At 56.2% G+C, this 18,366-nt stretch overlaps 1 protein-coding gene across 2 annotated transcripts; it reads left to right on the forward strand.

Annotated features, from left to right (window-relative positions):
• The first annotated feature begins 5,043 nt into the window (after positions 1-5,043).
• On the forward strand, positions 5,044-10,874 carry COMMD7 (COMM domain containing 7). Of its 2 annotated transcripts, none has more exons than XM_076351935.1 (9): positions 5,044-5,165; positions 6,519-6,572; positions 6,671-6,773; positions 8,394-8,450; positions 8,530-8,567; positions 9,139-9,229; positions 9,353-9,402; positions 9,919-9,967; positions 10,489-10,874. In XM_076351935.1, the coding sequence occupies exons 1-9, from the start codon at positions 5,082-5,084 to the stop codon at positions 10,563-10,565; spliced, it is 603 nt and encodes a 200-aa protein (XP_076208050.1). In that variant the 5' UTR covers positions 5,044-5,081; the 3' UTR covers positions 10,566-10,874. The 2 variants fall into 2 exon arrangements, with proteins under 2 accessions (XP_076208050.1, XP_076208051.1); XM_076351936.1 differs by having other exon boundaries at positions 5,059-5,123.
• Positions 10,875-18,366: the final 7,492 nt, after the last annotated feature.

Below are 18,366 nucleotides of genomic sequence, written 5' to 3' on the forward strand. Positions count from 1 at the left end.
CTGTCCACCTTACTCTCCCACTTCAAATTTCTTCCTAAAATTCTCCTCCACCACCCTGACCAGGCAAACCAACACCGTTCCCTGCCCGGAGCTCTGCTCTGGCTCTGATCACCGGCTGTCTCTTGCTTTGCACCCAAATGTTTGAGTCGGGACCTGCCCCATGTTTCATAAGCAGCATGCCTGAAGATCCTAAACAGATAAAGCAGTTGAGCAAATATGTGTCATTACCTTCAGCAGTGCAACCTTGTCATCTCTGGATCTGTGGGTCCCAGATCCCCAGGCCCCAGTAAAGGCTAAGTGTTGTTTAGTCTTCTAGCAGGTAGGGAAAAGCACCAGCACCATTAAATCACCTCGGACAGTTGCGAGCTCCTCTAGCAACCCTGGGGCAGGGAGCAGGAGGAACTTTTCCTTTCGCTGAAGCCAGCGGCGATGCTCCTGCTGCGTTCAGGCCTTGGGGTTTCCCGTGTCGGTGTACGCACAGCACACAGCATGGCAGCTCTTTCCCAGCCTGCAGTAACAACCATTTTCACTGCCTGGCATTCTTCACTGCAAGACCCCATCGGAGCATGTCCCATGGGATGTGTCCTCTTCTTCCACGAGCAGCTCCGTGGCCTGAGCCCTCGTCCCAGCCCTACTCTGACCGCCCACCTCTCTGCCAGCTCCGCTCCATCGCAGCTCCCAGTGACCAGCTGCTCCTCACCACCACTCCCCAGAGAAGCTCTCCTGCCCCTGGCATCTCTCCTGAGCCCGGGGAAGAGCCGTGCTACCCAGCAGCGCAGTGGCAGGGCTCTGGCTACTGAGAGCAAGGTCCGTCCCCGCTGTGGGAAAGCCTCATCCTGCTGCCACATGTGGGGATGCAGCCTCCAGCCTCCCCTACAGCTGGGCTGGCTTTTCCCATCTGGGGGGAATTGCTGTTTACACGGAGATAGGAAGTGTTATCCCTCCTACATGAAGTTTCCAGCCCTTCCTGTGGGCTAGCCAGGACCACATGATACAAACCTCTAATAAAAATAAGGTTAAAAATAAGTGTCATCCGTGTAACCAGAACACGTAGAAAGTCTGCAGCTACCAGCGTGTAAACTTCAAACGCAAAGGCACACAAAGAAAAATCTTCAATGCCTCTCTAACAAAGCTGGCCACAAAATCCTCTTTTTCCTAGAAAACAGGATACGCCTGCTACAGCCTAATCTGAAGTGATGAGGCCTCCCCAAACCGCCCTCCTAAGCATATATACTTTTATCGGGAGAAACGCTGCTCCCAGGGGGCAGCTGCCAGCAGAGCCCCCTCCACTCCAGGTCCAGAGCCGCTCCTGCCCTCCCCGGTAATGGATTATCACCCAGGCTCACGGGCAGGGGAGCCCCGGCAGAGGAAGGGTTTTGCCCGCGGTCACAAGGCAGGAGCGTACCAGAGCCCAGCGGTGGTGCTTCCAGCCCCGACGCAACCTTTGCACGCAATGCTTGCAATAATTTACTCCTGTAGCAACGTTTGCCTGGGAGCAAATGGTGCAGTGTGATGCGGGAGAGGAAGGGGCATTAAACTGCAGGAGAAACCGAAATCCTGGTCTCGAAGATCTCATTTGTATCAGCCTCCCCTGGGAACAGAACTAACCCCTCCAAAGTTTCAGCTGGGCAATCTCCATCACACCAGCAAGCCAGGAGGAGTTGCAGCATCCCTCAGCCCGTGTAGAGAGATGTTCTCCCTAGTCCAGACAGCCCAAGGCAGACACTGCAGACGGTCAGAAAACACAGAAAGCGGGTGGGCTCAGCACCAGCCAGGGCGAAAGGCGTCTGGGTTTTACCCCTGGCTCATTCACACACTCTTAGCTTTTCCAGGCCTTTCTCAGGCCAGCAAGTGCAGGCAATACTCCCCCACTTCAGGAAGGTGCTCCAAGGCTGACCTCAGAGTGACTGTAAAGTGCTTTTAGAGCTTTGGATAGAAAGTGGCATCAGAGAACAGGACGGTGACACCCCGGGATTTGATCTCTTGGGAGTATATAACAAGGAGTCTTCCCCAGGTAACACTCTCCAAGTGCTGAGGAAGCTTTTCAAGTCTGACAGGTGAAATGAAACTGAAAAATGCATCTGAAGCAGGGCACGCCGATCCTCTGGCTCGTTTTGGAGTGCACCATTTTCAATACCCTATTTCCCTGTGTCTGTGTGTGTGTCCCATTGCTTTTTGCTGCTGCTTTTACTCCAGTATTTGTGGTGAACAAGGGTGCATATCTGTAACTCCCAACTGCTGTCCTCGGCTTGTCCTCAGCTCTGATGAGTCCATCAGCGACACATTCTGCATGAGAATGGCCTGGCAGAGGCACCCATCGGGGCTGATGGCTGCCTGGGGACACAGGCTGCCTGCACCAGGCAGGGGCAGCCCTGGGGGCTCTGCCCAGGGCGCTGGGGACCATCCCCCGCCTGGCACCCCTGTAACTAATCCAGACCGTCACCCTGCAACCTTTTATTTGAGTAAATCCTTTTCAAAGATGAGTGCTGGCAGAACCAAACCTGCCTCCCGCTGCAGAACCGCCAGTGCCGTACCGGGGTTCGTGGCACTTGCATGCCACACTGCAGCCAAACCAGCATCCCCGGAGGTGGGACTGCCGAGTTTCCTGGTGATTGTTTGAACAGGATGTTATGAGCACGTACCTCAACTTAAACTCTTCTTCTTGGATCCTGTCACTCAACTTTCCTCAAGAATTTGGTTTGCTGCCTGGGAAACAACGTTGGCTTCTCCCTCCTGCCGTACCTCCTGCATGCTCACACAAGCACACGCGCATGCACTGAGACCATCCTTAATTAGTTCCTGAAGCATCACCTTAGAAAGACACAGGGAAGTAAAGATCAGTCACAGGCTGCTCCTGCACGGCTAATCCCAGCACGCAAACCAGACAGAAAATTGCCTCTTTCCTTGTTTCAGTTTTTCGGCCACACAGTACAGGTGAATGAATATTGGTGGTTATGAAAATGTGCAATAATTAACTGCAATTATTAATTTACACTTAGGAAGATTTACATAAGGCTGCATGCATCATTCTAAAGCCAGGGAGGAATATCGTGTTCACACGCACTGGCATCCCATGCTACGCAGTCCACACATCTCCCTGAATGAGTTTCAGTTAAGATTAACTTTTTTTCAGAGACAAGCTAAACATGCTGATGTGGCCAGCTGACCGCAGAACCTGATAAATTGTTCCAACGTGAAAAATCTGCACCTTGTTTTAAGGCGTCCTAAATATTTAGGGTCAAATCCTGCAAGCACCCCCAGATGCAGTTTTTTTCACCTCAACAATCCTATTCAATTGAGGTACACGATTCACTCTGTGTATATGAAATAGAAAATCTCCCAGCTGGACTAGGAGGTAGAGGGAGAAGAAAAGGAAGCGTGAATGCTATTTCCAGCCAGACCACCCATAAATATCTCTTAACTCATCATTAGTGGTACTTTGCTGCTTAACTCCTTGTTTATAAACCACTACTGGGATATCTTCACAATGAAAGGCACTATAAAATTTCCTACGCTCTCATTTGCAATCGAAAGTGTCAGTAATAAAACAGAAGCCTTGTGGGCTGCCGCAGTTTTACCTTCCACAAAGGCTTTTATAGGCTGTCCTGTGCCCGGGCAGCCAGGGAACACCTTCCCAGATAAAACGGATCAGACACATTCACGCTGATAGTGAAATAACTGCTGGAGAGCTTATTTTCCTGCTCTTGGAAAGCTGCAAAATAGCAGCTTAAGGCGAGGGAGTCTTTAAGCGTGCAATCAACTCCATTGTCCTCGGCGGGAATACATCCAGTTTTCCAGACCGAGGCCTTCCTCCCGAGCACAAACAGAAATGAGACCGTGTAACAGTGGGCGAGGAGGCGATTTTACGACTCACCTGCCTTCATACACGTCTCTGAACCAAGGAGACCTCCTGGTTATGGGATATGGCGAGAATCGGGTTAAAAATCTCCCTGTGAAACCCTGACCCCTTTGACATCTCGGCACTTTCTGTCCGGGCTGAGCTGCCTGTTCGCCTTCCGTACCCGAAACCTGTCCATCCCACGGAGCCCAGCCGCGGGAGGTGAGCTGCCCTGCCCCCGGGTAGCTGCTCTGCCCCGGGCCACCCGCCACCGTGAGCCTGTGCCAGGCTCAGCAGCGGGCAGTGCTGGGGTGGCATCCGGAGGGGGAAACTCATACCCGAGTTTCGGGTCCTGAGTGGAATTTTCCGGGGAAAAAAAACATTCACCCTATAAACTGTGCTTTTTAAACAATTTATTTGAGGTTTTTGTACAGAAAAACAACTCGCACTGTTCAGCGGTCAGCCAGACCTCCACCCCGCGGGTGAAGTTTAAGCCTCCCGCACACTGTGGGTACCCACAGCCCTCTCCCTTTTTGCCTGTAGTTTGGGCTCCACGCGTCACACGTTTTACTTTCCATGGAAGTGATGAAGTGCATAAAATTAAACATGTGGCTAAATATCTCTAGGATGGAGATCTTAGAGGAAGGAAGAGTAAACATTTATTGGCACAAACACAGGGATATATACGTGCAGTGCAGCTCTAATGTTGGGGTTCTAACGACTAGTTTTGGGTAGGAAAGCAAGAGGCTGCTCCAAACCTTCCCGTCAAAAAGAATGGCTCTATACGACCGATTAATGGCGCACGAAGGTGTGCTGGGAGGCGAACCCGCCTGCGCTCCCCCCTGCCCGCCCCGCTGCAGCCTACGGACTGCGTGGCCACGGGGCCTGTGGCACAGCACTGCCGCCAGCCCCGGGGTGGGCCACCGGGCACGCCGGCCTGCCGGCCACCCGCCCGGTGCCAGCCAGGGGCTCCCCCAGCGCCGCGGCGGGCGCTCGGGCTGCGGCAGCGGGGGCCAAGGGGCCGCCTCGGGGTGCGCCATGGGCCGGGCCGGGCCCAGCGGGGGATGGAGAGCGGGGGGGGGGGGGGGAGCCCCACCGGGTGCCCTCGGCCGCCCCCCTCCACCGGTGCGGGGCCGGGGGCAGCGGGGCGGCGGCGGTGCGGAAAGTGCGGCCGCCAATGCTCAGGCTGAGGCGGGCGCCGGCGCCGGGGCCGGGCGGGGCGGGCGGAGCCGCGGCCGCCGCCATGGGGCTGCTCAACTTCACTCGCGACCCGGTGCCGGAGGCGGTGAGCGGCGACATGCACAACCTCAACCAGCTCAGCGCCCAGGTGGGGCCGGGCCGGGCCGGGCCGGGGGAGGGCGGGGCGCGGCCGCGGGAGCAGCCCCGGCCCAGGATCCCGCGGGGCCGCCGGCTCCGGGGCAGCCGCAGCCGGCCGGGGCGAGCCGCCACCCGCGGTGCCGGGCCCAGCAGGCCCCGCACCCCCGGAGCAGCCCCAGTACTGGGCCCCATCGGGCCTCCGGGCCCCGCGGCCGCCCCGGTACCAGGCCCGGTCAGGCCCCGCACCCCCAGAGCAGCCCCGGTACCGGGCCCGGTCAGGCCTCCAGGCCCCAATGCCAGGGTCCCCGCTGGGTCTCGGCCCGCTCCAGAAGGGAACCGCGTTTTCTGGTGTCTGCGGGGTTGCAGAGCGTGGCCCCGTGCTCAGCAGCACAGCCCCGCGCCTGGCCGGCCGAGCCCCGCGCGCCCCGGGAGCTCGTTTTTCAGGCTGCAAGGCGTTCCTGACGAAGGGGCTCACGTCGTGCCCTGTGTGGGCAGTAGGGTCCTGTCGAGCACTGGTTTTTCTCGGTGGGACTGCACAGCGTTCGGGTTGTGATTGCCACCCCACCGCCCTCCTGTCCCGAGTCGGTGCTCCCGGTTGGCGGTACCCGTCTGCCTCCGGGTCGCCGACACGCCGGGTGGGGGGCCGCGTCTCAGAAGCTGGTTCAGCTCATGCTGAAGTTAGTGGGAGAGCTGAGGCTTTTTTAGCTCAGCTTGCCAGAACCGTGGGTAACAGCCCGGTGCCATCTCAGTTACACGGCTGACCAGGAGGGTAGGACAGGATGAGCCACTGCAGCAGCAGGCCAGCCAGCCGTACCCAGAAGGTCATGGCCAGTGCTGGTGCTGGCAGAGGAGGGAGGGAGGGTAGTGGTGCTCTGCCTCACAGGCAGGCTCTCCAGCCCTGCCAGCTGCATGCTCAGAAAACTGAAGGCAGCGACTAGACCTTAACCAGTTCTTTTCCTTTCCCGAGTTAGTCCGGTTACCCCATGGGGTTTGTGAAACATGAGAGTAGATGTTCGCATCTTTTCCAACTCACAGTTTTTGGATTACATGGGATAGAACAGCAGCTTCCGATTAGCCACGAGTCACAAAAGCCCTGTGCAGTGCCAGCTACCAGCTGCACAAACCCTTTGAGAGTCTCTGAAAAGCGTCCATGAGCAAATCCCATCCATAGGCATCTTGTAATGCCGAGGATGGGGGTACCTTACCAGAACGGGAGGTCAAACTCTGGGACCAATGGAGGCAGGTGGAGCTGCGTCAAGATGGTATATCACCACCTAGTCGTGGTGGTGACGGGGCTGGCAAGGTGCTGAGAAATGATGCGTGCTGATGCCCGACTCTGTAACACTGTCCTGTTTCTTCACAGCAATTCTCAGCGCTGACTGAAGTGCTCTTCCGCTTTCTAACGGAGCCCAAGGAGGTAAGGCGTGTGCAGAACACGGAGAAGTGTGTGAATGCAGCTCTCTGGTGAGAAACATGCAGAGATGAGATTGTGTCACTGCTCTTTCTCTTGAGCAGGTAGAAAGGTTTCTGACTCAGCTCTCGGATTTTGCCACCATGAATAAAATCAGCTTGGGCCCCCTGAAAAACATTGTCAAAAGTATTCTTCTGGTACCTAATGGTAAGTGATACATTTGCATATGCTACCCTGAGGCCAAACTGTTGCGTCCGTTTCTGCATGCTGCTGAAGTATGTCTTCAGAACGACAGCGCACTTGGTTTGCCCAGTAAGTGCTAATGGTAGCTAATAAATGCCTTAGCATCTAAGAATCAAAAATTCTCCTGTTGAAATATCCCTGTTTGGTGACTCGGGCTTTGTATTCTTTACGGCCTGCCTGCACACACATTTCACAGGCTTAACTGAACTCACTTAAATATCTGTGCATTAAATGCAGGCACAGCACTGTGACAATGTTGTGCTTGCTTTAACTTGTACCTGTAAATCCCTTTTTGCCAGAGCAGTGCAGCCTTATGTTGGCACTAAGTCTTTGTAGGAACTTCCATCCAAGTGACCCAGTACTGCAATTCCTACGAGGACAAGCACTGTTTGAGACGGATAAGACAGGGTACACACCCCTCTAGAGCGGGCTGGAAACCGGCATAGTTCTAGGCCATGTAAAGGAGACATCTGTCCTTGCAGTCTTGTTTTAGAAAAACACTTACGTGTCCAGCAGTTTCTCATTCATAAATAGTGGGGAAGAGGGGCAGGGGGATTCCCCTTGAATACCTCAGACTCCAGCACTTTATGAGATTACTCTGATGTTGTGGCTGCCATTTGACATGATAATGCATCAAACACCTCCGCTCATGTTCATCCCATTGATCCTTCTTGTTATTAATAGTCCCTTGCTACGATCCTTCAGTCCTGGGTTCCCCGTAGCTTTCTTCACAGCCATGAATCCTTGCACAACGGTTTCCTGCGTTTGGTCTAAACTTTTGTTCTACTACTTCAAGCCATTTCTTCTGTCCAGGAGTGGCAATGAATAATTTCCTTTCCTACAACTGTCTTGGGGGTATTTAATGCGGAATCGGCATTTTCTCCCTTCCTGATTCTGGACTAGGTGCACTCAGTCTCGTCATTCCTCTTTGTGTGCTCTGGCTCCAATCCCGTTGTAACTTTTCGTTAGCTCTGGGATGCCACAGACAGCATCGGAACAGATTACGGCAGATAACTTTGCCTGTGTGCTACGCAGATGGGAAGCCACGTGGGACTGGCAGGCTCTTTGAATTTATGAGATTCCTGCTCTTGGCTTCAGAGAACAGAATCCCCGTAAACTTCCATGTGCTGCCTGTGCCCCAGAACAAAGGAGGCAGGCACAGCAGGGGAAAGTGTTATATGCACACGTTCACACCCATAATCCAAAACACAGCAGGTAGGTCAAATTAGTAGCCTGCCAGCCTTAACAGTTCTCCTTTAACAAGCAAAGCTTCTATAGGAGAGAAAGCAGCAACTTCAAAACACAGCCGCTGCTGCTGTTGCCATGGATACCTGCAATGAAATCTCTCCCCCTCTCTCTCTCGGGCACTCCCATCGCCCTGACTTTTAAAGCACTGGGCATCTGCAAAGATACCGGCAGGCACAGCTGTATTTCCTATCTTGATGAGCTGTGGTTTGTTTCAAAACACAGTCCAAGAACAGAGGCTTTCGATCGCAGGCTCTCCGTCCCTGCATTGATTTGACTCGGTAAAGATTGGTTTGACTCGGTAAAAAGTGATTTTTCTTCTTTGCATTGTTTATTCAGGTGCCCTGAAAAGGAATTTGTCTTCTGAACAAGTCAGAGCAGATTTTATTGCTCTAGGTAGGTCACCTGACTTTCACTAAATAAAAGATAATTAATATTTATCACGTATGGTAATCTCATATGGTTTCTCCCACAGGCCTCAGTGAGGAGAAAGCCAGTTATTTTGCAGAACAGGTATTAATATATTTTTGCTTGTTTCTAAGCTAACAAAATGACAGTCTTTGAGTGGGAATTTGTAAAACTCCCCTGTGATACTGAGATGTGTCAGCACTTTGGGTACTTTCTTCAAAACCAGCTCAGAATTCTGAAGATCCTCGGATAACTGATAAGCAACACTTTGTCTAATGATACTTCTGGTTTGCCCTGGCCTCTGCCTCATCGGTTTAGTGATTCCTGCACTTCTGCGCGGCTTTCGTTTGATTGTTTTTCTGCTTTGCATGCTTTGAGCCCCGGGGTCATGCAGTTACATGAACACATGACTTTTTGGGCAGATATTGTTACACTGAACCAGTGTTAAAACAAAAACAGTCAGTTTCATTTACAGAAGTGACAAAGCGTGTGGAAATCCTAGCAGGACTCAAACATCTTTGAAAGCCCTCCCGACCACATTAGTTTGCCCCTTTACACACCTCCACTTTGGGCTTCTGCCGTCAGTCTGCCTAGTTTCCAATCTACGTTGAAATTACAGGTAACATAAATAGAGGCCTCTCCGAATTGATTGCTTGTGTGTCTCTTGCTCTTGCAGTGGAAGGTGAATTCCCCCGCCCTCACACGCCTGGCTGTTGGTCAGACGCTGATGATTAACCAGCTGATAGATATGGAGTGGAAGTTTGGAGGTAATAGAGCTAAAACATAAACTGAATGGGTTGGGAAACCCAACAGCAGCTCTCGGCTAAATAACTTTTTATTTCACAGTTTAGCTAACAGATTATCTCCCTTCTCTTCTTTCGGACTCACAGTGACTGCTGGGAGCAGTGAACTGGAAAAAGTGGGAAGTATCTTCTTACAGGTAAATCTCCTACATCAGAGAGTTCAGGTTGTAGTGCAGTTGAGGAACAAGCTGCGACCAGGCACGTGGGAAGTACTGGCTGTGAGAGGAACTAGAGGAAAGCTAGATCTCGTAGGAGCAAGCTCTGCAACAGTGCATCTGCTTCAGTCTTCTGAGTGCAGCTGCCAGCAGATAGCAGGCACACTGCTATTTGTTTCTCTTCTGAAGACATCATGTATCACAGAAGTGTAGCTCACTCTGAAAAGCTGTTCAGAAAGCTCAATCTAGCAAAGGTCACGCTATCTTGGGGAGGGAGGGGAAATGTGATCATTTATAACGACTTCCAGAGATCCTCTCAATGCCGAAGGAATCTATTCCTACAGTGACACTTCCCAAAAAGCCTGTCAAAGATGTGCGTGCTTGGCAGCAGTCTGCCCGTCTGAAACTCACAGCAGACTCCTATACTTCTGTCTTTTCATGGCGCTCAGAATACGGGTCTCTCTGAATTAAAATACCTCTGCTTTTTCTTCCCCCAAGCTGAAGCTGGTGATTAAAAAAGGGAGCCAAACGGAAAACGTATATATAGGTGAGTTAACAGTTCTGGAAAAGAAGCAAGCATTTGAGTATGTGAAAGCGGAGCGGCAGCTCAGAGCTCCCGGGCGTTGCTGGAGGTGGGGGAGCTTTGGGCGCGGACCCAGCAGGGGTCACTGCGAGAGCATCGCTGGTGGATGCTGCGGCTGCTCCTGCCCTGGCCTCTCCCCGCCGCAGTCGCTCTGGAAGTATTTAGGAACACTGACTGCTGGGGACTCTTCACATCTTTGCGTAAGTAAATACAGATATGCCATGGAGTCGTGAAAAGCGGTCAGAGCAGCATTGGCAGACAAAGAAAGTAAACAATTCCCAAGTGTCAGCTGCTGTTGGGAGAATCCTAGCCCGGAACCCCGCGCAGCCCAGCCTAGCGTAAAGAAACAGCTGCCGAGAGCCAAAGTGTCTAACCCTGCCTAGCTTAGGTGAACACGAGTTGCTCTGTGGTAGCACCAGAATGGCTTTGCCGGTGTTGGAAGCGTAACCTGAAATCTAAGACTTGATGCCTCTCTTTTTCTGCAGAGTTAACTTTGCCCCAGTTCTACAGTTTTCTGCATGAAATGGAACGGGTCAAAACCAGCCTGGAAAGCTTCAGCTGAAACTGCATGGGCCTGACCCGACATCTGTCCAGGATGTTTAATTTCTCCTTGTGGGCCTGCAGGCCTGCTCTTTCCCAGCTGACTCTAACACCCTGATAAGAGAAGACAAGGCTGTGCAACAAGCAGTGGTGTCACAGCCCAGAAGGACCCATCAATCCTTCAGAACCTGAAACTTCAGCAAGTGTTTCGAAGCAGCTACAAGTCCACTCATCTCTTTTTTTTTTTTTTATACTATTATGAGAAATTGTGGTCAGAAATATGTGGATACTTGTATTAAAATAGCAAAGAAATAAACCCATTCCCATCCTGCTCCATTTGTATCAGAATTTGATGTTTTGAGAAAAAGAGAAACAGAAGCAAAGAATCATTTTCAAACTTGGAAGAATTAAGCAGAGAGGACAGGGGAAGCAAGGAGAGCATCTAACCTGGTGAATCACTTAACGCTCACTTGCAAGCCTCTTGCTTCTCTTGTATTGAGAAATGGATCGATTACATCCTTCCCAATCATGCCTCATTATTGAAAAGTATCTCAGTGGTAGATGATTTTAAATCTTAAACAACCAAACATCTGCCTCCATGCGCGGGGGGAAAAACATCTCAGGGGGTGACGAGATAAATCTAGTTTGTGTGTGCTGGGCTCCAGCGAGCGGCTCTTTCATCGGCAGCGTGCGCGACGTTGCACAGTTAGATCCAGCCCGTTCCCTTCTGGACATAGGCCCAAACCCCACGAAGCGCCATTAGCTCGACTCTTCAGTTCTCTAACGGCGAGGATGAGCTCTTCATCAGGAAGCAGAGGGGTGCCCCTGGCCTGACATGGGGGCAGTGGAAGATGTTACGTTCGCCAAGGTTCCTCCTGTGCCGGACTGTTTAATTGTCCAGTGCCTTTTGGCAGCCCGAGCTCGCTGTTGCCTCCTCCCACGGCACAGAGCTGAACGAAGCTGCCTCTCACGACGCGCTCCGTCCACTGCCAGGATTTCCCGAGGCACCTCCGTGTCCCTGACGAACTTGGCGGTCACAGCAGAGGGAACGAACTGCAGCACCGGGGTAAATACCGGTAAGATCCTCTCCATTTCCAGCCTACACGTGCAGTAATTCACTGTCCCGTGGCATCCTGCAAGCCTGTTGCGGGACAAGACGCACTGCGGCTCCCTGTGCGTGCATCTGCTTCCAGTTAAAGCTGTGCACAAAAAGACAGTTTCTGTGAGAAAGGATTTGCAAAGCTCCCTGCAACTTATAGAATCATAGAATCATTGAGGTTGGAAAAGACCTCCAAGATCATCGAGTCCAACCGTCGACCCAACACCCCCATGCCCACTAAACCATGTCCCTCAGCGCCTCATCTACTCGTCTTTTAAATACCTCCAGGGATGGGGACTCCACCACTTCCCTGGGCAGCCTCTTCCAATGTTTAACCACTCTTTCAGTAAAGACATTTTTCCTTACATCCAATCTAAACCTCCCCTGGCACAACTTGAGGCCGTTTCCTCTCGTCCCATCGCTTGTTACTTGGGAGAAGAGACCGACCCCACCTCGCTACAACCTCCTTTCAGGGAGTTGTAGAGAGCGATGAGGTCTCCCCTCAGCCTCCTTTACTTACAGCTTTACGCGCAGGTTTTCAGCTTGCAGAAAACCCAGCGATTTTCTGCATTGCATTTCATGCGGTCTTGCATGAGTGACTAGAACCGATAACGACTATAGGCTGAACCGTGTGCTTGGGAAACAGCTCGGGGAATCCTGCTGGCAAACCCGGGGACAGTATTTGCATATTTATTTTCCCACGTATCAAGCCATTCACAAGCATTTCAAGCTTTGTCACATGATTACAGTAAAAATTTTTTAAAAAATCCTCCGAAATAATGCCCTGCAAAATATTCCATCTCCTTTTGGGTGGCAGGAAAAGCTATTTCAGGGAGGCAGAAAATGTCCGAAGGGCTGCTTTCTCGAGACAAAAGGAATTTTTTTGCTTTATGTTTTCTGCTGCCTCTTCCTATTATTTCTCCTTGCCCTCCCGGTGCCAGGGCGGCACCACTCAACCCTACCCAGTTACGGCGGGAGGTGGACCACGGCGGTGCCGGAGAAGATGCCAGGCTCGGTTGTGGGTCAGGAATCTGCCACCCCCCCGCGCTCCTCCCCCTGCCCGGTTGGGATTAAGCTGCTCTGGGCTGACGCATGCCGCGGCCTGCTGACCCCAAGCGCAGGGGTCACCTCCATGCTGCTCCGCAATCCCCACGGGCATCTCTGATCAGCAGCATTAGAGAGCGCTGCCGCCACGCCGCTGGGACGCGGCGTGACCTTCATGCTGCCACCAGTGCTCCCCAGTACCCCGGGAGCACCCTTTCATCCCGCGCACTTGGCTGAGCATGAGCCGAGCTGGCAGCCCCGGCAGGGAAGAGGGGCGGGGAGGGAGCCGGCTCTGGCAGCACCAGCACGGGGCGACGCCGGCTGCGGGAGAACCGGGTTGCCTTCCTGATAGTGCCGACCAGGGGCAAGCACGGCGCTGGGAAACACAGCGCGACAGCCATGCCTTTCCTGTGCAGCACGGCCCCGGCTTTGCCACCTTGCCACCAGCACGTGGGGTGACAGCGAATGACCAGACCCCTGCTCTGGGGCTTGGCAGGCGGCGAGCGCAGCCATGGGGAGGGTTGAGCGGGGACCGAGCCGCAGCAGGGAGGGAAGGGGCTGCCGCGGTGCCCGTTTTGCCCGGGTTTCCGGGCGGCCCCCACGGTGCTCGCTGCACTGCCTCTTCCGGCTGCCTGTCAAGCCCAGCCAGCCGAGAGCTAATCTCCGCGGGACAGCGGGCGCAGGGGAAACAGGGGCCCCTTACAGCTTGGGGTGAAGCTAACTGTGCTCCTGCGGCGGTTTGCCTCCCCGAGGCCTTTCTCGTCCCATTTCCTCTGAGGGCGGCCGTGCTGCAGCCCCCCCCGTTCCTGCCCAGGCCCCTGATGCAGGGGTGGGAGTCAGGGGGGACACGTGGGCCCTCCCAGATGCAGCGCGGCCCCGAGTGCGGGGGCTGCAGTGGGGCAGGGGTGGCTCTGCCATGCCGAATGTGCAGCACAGTTACCCCCTCACACGCTTAGACGCTCATGCGGCCCCACTTGCTGCAGTGGGGACCCTCTGCCGCCTCGGGGACCACCTTATTGCACCCCAGGCTCCCAAGCAGTGTCTCCTGAACCCAGGGGAGACGGCAGAGTGGTCCCCAGGAGCCAGGCTGCAATGGGTCCTGTGCTCCCAGGCATCCCACACACTCATCCCTGCCAGCCTCCTGTGAAACCGCACCAGAGCAGCTGGGAGGTGGGGGCTGCGCTCGCAGGGTCTGTTGCTTCCCGGCACCAATTCAATGCAGTTGTGATTCTCAGCCATGGCAGATGCTAATGACCGAGGGAACCGGGATGTTTTTGGATGCGGCATCTTTTCCCCGCTGGAAACGCCGATGCCATTCCCTTCACGTGTGAAGGAGCCATCCAAGCCCCGAGAACAAAAGCCTCAGCGGCGCCCGCTGCCCTCCCCCTGCTCAGAGGTGGTGGAGCAGACGCAGGCTCCACTTCCGCCTCGAGCCCGCGGGGAAGGAAGGAACCAGGGCTCGCTGCCTGCTCTGCCTGACCTTGAGCAGGTCGCATGGGAACCGGCAGAGCTCCCGTGGGACCCCCCCAACTTTCGCAGACCTCACTGGGGGCCGCTCCATGCCAAGGGCTTTACAAGCTTGGTCTTTATCCCCGTCCCAGCTTTCCTGTTTGCAAAATAGGGCAACAAATCTCGGGGTTGGCCAACAGCTGGGAATGAGCCGTGGCAGGTGAGACAAGCTGGGGAAAAGAACCAGCAGGCAATGGCCCTAACAGCAGCCTGGAGGTGAGCCCCACACCAGGCAAAGCCCACAGCTTGCAGTGAGGGCACAGCGACATGTGCAAGTGCTCAGACCTGGCCCAGCTGAACACCAGCCCTGGGGGAAAGGAAAAGGCGTTGCCTCCATGGTGGCATTAATCCTGCACAGAGCAGCATGGCTGATGAAGCCAGTCCTGCCCCTCCTCACCCCATGCCATTCCCCTCCCTGATTCCTCCAGATTTTGGGATGATGCAGCACCCAGGCTGTCACCCGGTGAAAACACCAGCTGCAAACTGCAGCTCCCAAAATTGCTTTGTCTGCCTGGGAACAGCAGTCCTGAGCACACAGGAGGCCCCAGGGCAGTGCCACCACCCTGCGGTGCCACGTGAGTCCCTGGGGACAGGGACCCGCAGGGGGTGCCTGGGGCTACCTGGGGCTCCCATGGCCCATGCTCTGGGGAGAGGCCCTCGGCATCTGCCTCCCTTACTGTGTCGCTGCCGAGGACACGCTCCCCAGGAACAAGCCCTCAGCCTGCCTTAGGACAGGCAGGGAGGCATCCGACCCTGCCTGTGAAACTGAGCTGCCGTCTCCCGTTCTTGCAGGAGCGTGTGGGGGAAACTGGTGGTGTTCAAGGCAGTGGAAATATTCGTAGCGCATCCTCTTCTCCTAAGCCTTGCCATCTCTCTAGGCACTTCTTTGTCCAGGCACACTGGGAACAATTGGGGTGGCTCAGCCAGACCGCAGGCTGTCGATCAGCAGAGCAAATGAATGTTCAGGCATAAGGAACCCATCTTCTCCTGCAGCAAGGGGAGGTGGCCACCAGAAACAGGGCCTGTGGCACAATGGCACAGGCAGCAAACAATTCCTGGGCACCAGCACCAGCTCCGAGAAGGATGGTGGGAGCTCACCAGCCTATCTGAGAAATGGCAGACTGGGAGGGGATCACCGGGCTTCCCCAGACCCCACTGTGGGGCTGGGTGCTGCGTGGTTGGCACAACACAGGTGCCCTCACAGCCGGTGCCGAGGTCCCTGTGTGCACCCGCATTGCCATCCCTGACCCCAGCCCTGAGCGCCCGCTCTGCAGGCGGCCAAGGAGGAGCTGAGTCTCAGGGGCCATTTCGGAGCCCAGCCCAGAGAAGAGCCCCCCGAGCAGCGGGATCAGGGCTGGGCTAGCCCCTCATAGCACCCAGCACCCTCAGGGCAGCCCTATCCAGGACTGATTGCAACTGCTTCCCTTGCAGGCACAGCTTCGTTACCAGCACCCAGACCCACTGTGACAAACCTGCCCCATCCCCAAAAGCCCACTCCAGCCGCTCCCCTCAGTGACACCCCGAGTGGCCGTGGGCTTGTGCATGGCGGGGGGAGCACCCCGCCAGCTGCCTGCCAAGGCGGCTCAGCTACCATTTCCCAGCGCTCCCCCGAAACACACAGCTCCATTTTATAGGGCTGCTCTGTCCCAGGGGCATCGCTGCCGCAGCGCAGCCGCTAACGAGGTTATCCCCAACCACGCCACCGAGTTCACCATGGAAAGAGAGGGAAAGCAGGGTTAACCCTTGTGCTGCTGACACATCTCACAGCACCAGGGAATATCTTTGTTTGAAAGCACGCTCTTAACAAGTCCCAGTGGTGATCGGCTGCTGCAAAACACCAGGCAAGGAGCCCCTGTGCCATCCTCATGCCGGCAGAGCATCGCCCACATCCATAACAGCAGTGCTGAGCCCCGAGGCAGAGCCAGCCCTTGTGCACGGTGCCCTCGGGCCAGGTTTTGGGGCAGCAGCTCAAGGAAGGACTGCGCGTGTCCCCATCGGCAGCCGAGCCCAACTCCTTCCCTAAGCTTTGTTTCACACCAGCGGGTGGGATGATGAATAACGAGCGGGACGCTGCCAGCCTGCGGACAGGAGGCATTGCTTGACCGAGGCCGCTGGGAGCACTGCTACCCACAGGAACCACGGCACTGCTCGCATTTCCGCGTGAAAATTTGGGGGGCCCTTCTCTTGCTGGGACCCTGCTTCACACCACCACCGGGCTGGCCAGACCCACCGTCTCCCGGGGCTGGGGACTGTCCCTGCGCATTCCCCCCACAGCTCCTGGCAGGGCCGGCTTCAGGGCCCCCGTGGGACGAGGGGCGGGTGGGCGAGCACAGGCAGCGTGCTCCAGCCGGGGCATCTCCGTTTTCCCGGCTCAGCAGCCCCGCGAGGCAGGGTTTGGGGCGGGGGTCCCCAGGCAGGGCCCCCCGGTTTCCTCCACGCGTCACACCGCTGCTGAGCCCGTGCAAACTCACGGCACCGCCGTGAGCCGGGCGCTGCTCCCCGCGCCCCCCCTCCACCCCCCGCCCCGCCCCCGCGGCGGTGCGCAGCGCGGAGCAGCAGAGGGCGCCAGAGCACCGCGCAGCGCGGCGGCCCCGCGCCCCCCCGCCCCCTCCCTCCCCGCCCCCATCCCGCTCCCCACCCTCCGGGCATCCCGCCCTGCGCCCTCCTTCCTCCGGGCATCGCTCCCTGCATCCCTCCCTCCCTCCCTCCCTCCCTCCCCGGGGCATCCCGCCCTCCCCCATCCCCCCTTCTCTCCCTCCATTGGCCGCCCCTCTTCCCTCCGAGCATCCCTCCCCTAATCCGCCACCCCGTCCCCACCGACCGACCCTCCCTCCTCTGCCCCATCCCTCCCCCCGCTCCCGGCAGGCAGGACCCCCCTGCTTCCGCCCCCCCCCTCCCCCCCCCCCCCCGGCAGCCAGCGGCACCATCTCCCCTGCAGCCCCCACAAGCACTTTCCCAGCCGGGAGCCCCGGAGCCACCCCGGCCCCCCCCCCCCCCCCCAGAGCCGGGTGTCACCCCCGGGCACTGCCTGGCTGGGCCATCCTGCGCCGGGCCCCCCCCCCAGTACTGCCCCTGCAACAGCAGCGAGCACCAGCACCCGCCGCCCCGAGCGGAGCCCCCTGCGACAGCTCAGCCTCCAGGCTGGGGGCAGGAGCCGTGTCACGGCAGTGCACCCCCTCCTCGCTTTCCAGACTTATTCAAAATGCAACAAAACTGAAACCCGACTGTCCCCGTTCCCCGCCGTCACCACCCCACGCACCCCGCGATGTGCTGGATCGGGGCAGCGCATCGGTCGGGTTGGCTTTGCTAAAAGCAGATTAGTAAAAATAATAGGGAGAAACACTGCCTTGCTAAGGGCCACCTCATGGCATCTGGTTACCCAGCCAGGCTGGTATTTTTAGCTTCCACTACTGAGGAACTGGAGAGAGAGAGATATATATACACACACACACACGTAAAAGTTACCAACCCACCATCTATGTGGGGTGTGTGGGACGCTGGCAGGTGCCCGCGCCCCCCAGCTGCGAGTGGCCTCTGCAGGGCCAGGCCCCGAGGAAGGCAGCAGGAGTGCGGGACGAGGGGGCGGCCGGGTGCCTGCAGGATGCTGGACCCTTCGCAGGCACCCGTGGCATGGAGTGGGGGACCCCTGGGGTCAGGCAGAGCCCCACAGGCTGGCCCGGCCGAGGGCCTGCTGCGTGGGGAGGGACACAAGGCCCATGGGGCTGGAGCCCACGGAGCGTGGCTGGAGCCCCTCCACAGAGCGGCTTTAGCAGAGCACTGCCAGAGCAGGTTAGAGAGAGGGGGAGCACACGCCTTTTCATCAGCTTTTCTACTTGATCCATCTCGTATATAAGTGAATTCTGAGCACACAATGCAGTTATTGAATAAAATTATGCTTTTTTTAGTACTTGTATGCATGTCGTTTTTAAGGCTCTGCCTAGAAACCAACCTTACAGCCAGGAGCAGAGAGATCGGAGGGAAAAGCCAGGCCAACCCCAGACCCTGCACTGGACTCGGAGGGTTGCGAGACACATGGATGCAAGCACAACACCACCGACAAGAGCAGCTTGCAGGTAGCACGTCCATCTCTCACGGGTGACCAACGCTCCTTCCACCCCGAGGAAGGAGGAAAAAGCACTCCTGGCTGGGGCAGGGATGGCAGACGCCGCAG

The sequence above is a fragment of the Aptenodytes patagonicus genome, chromosome 14 (genome assembly GCF_965638725.1).
Source record: "Aptenodytes patagonicus chromosome 14, bAptPat1.pri.cur, whole genome shotgun sequence".
Taxonomy (NCBI): domain Eukaryota; kingdom Metazoa; phylum Chordata; class Aves; order Sphenisciformes; family Spheniscidae; genus Aptenodytes; species Aptenodytes patagonicus.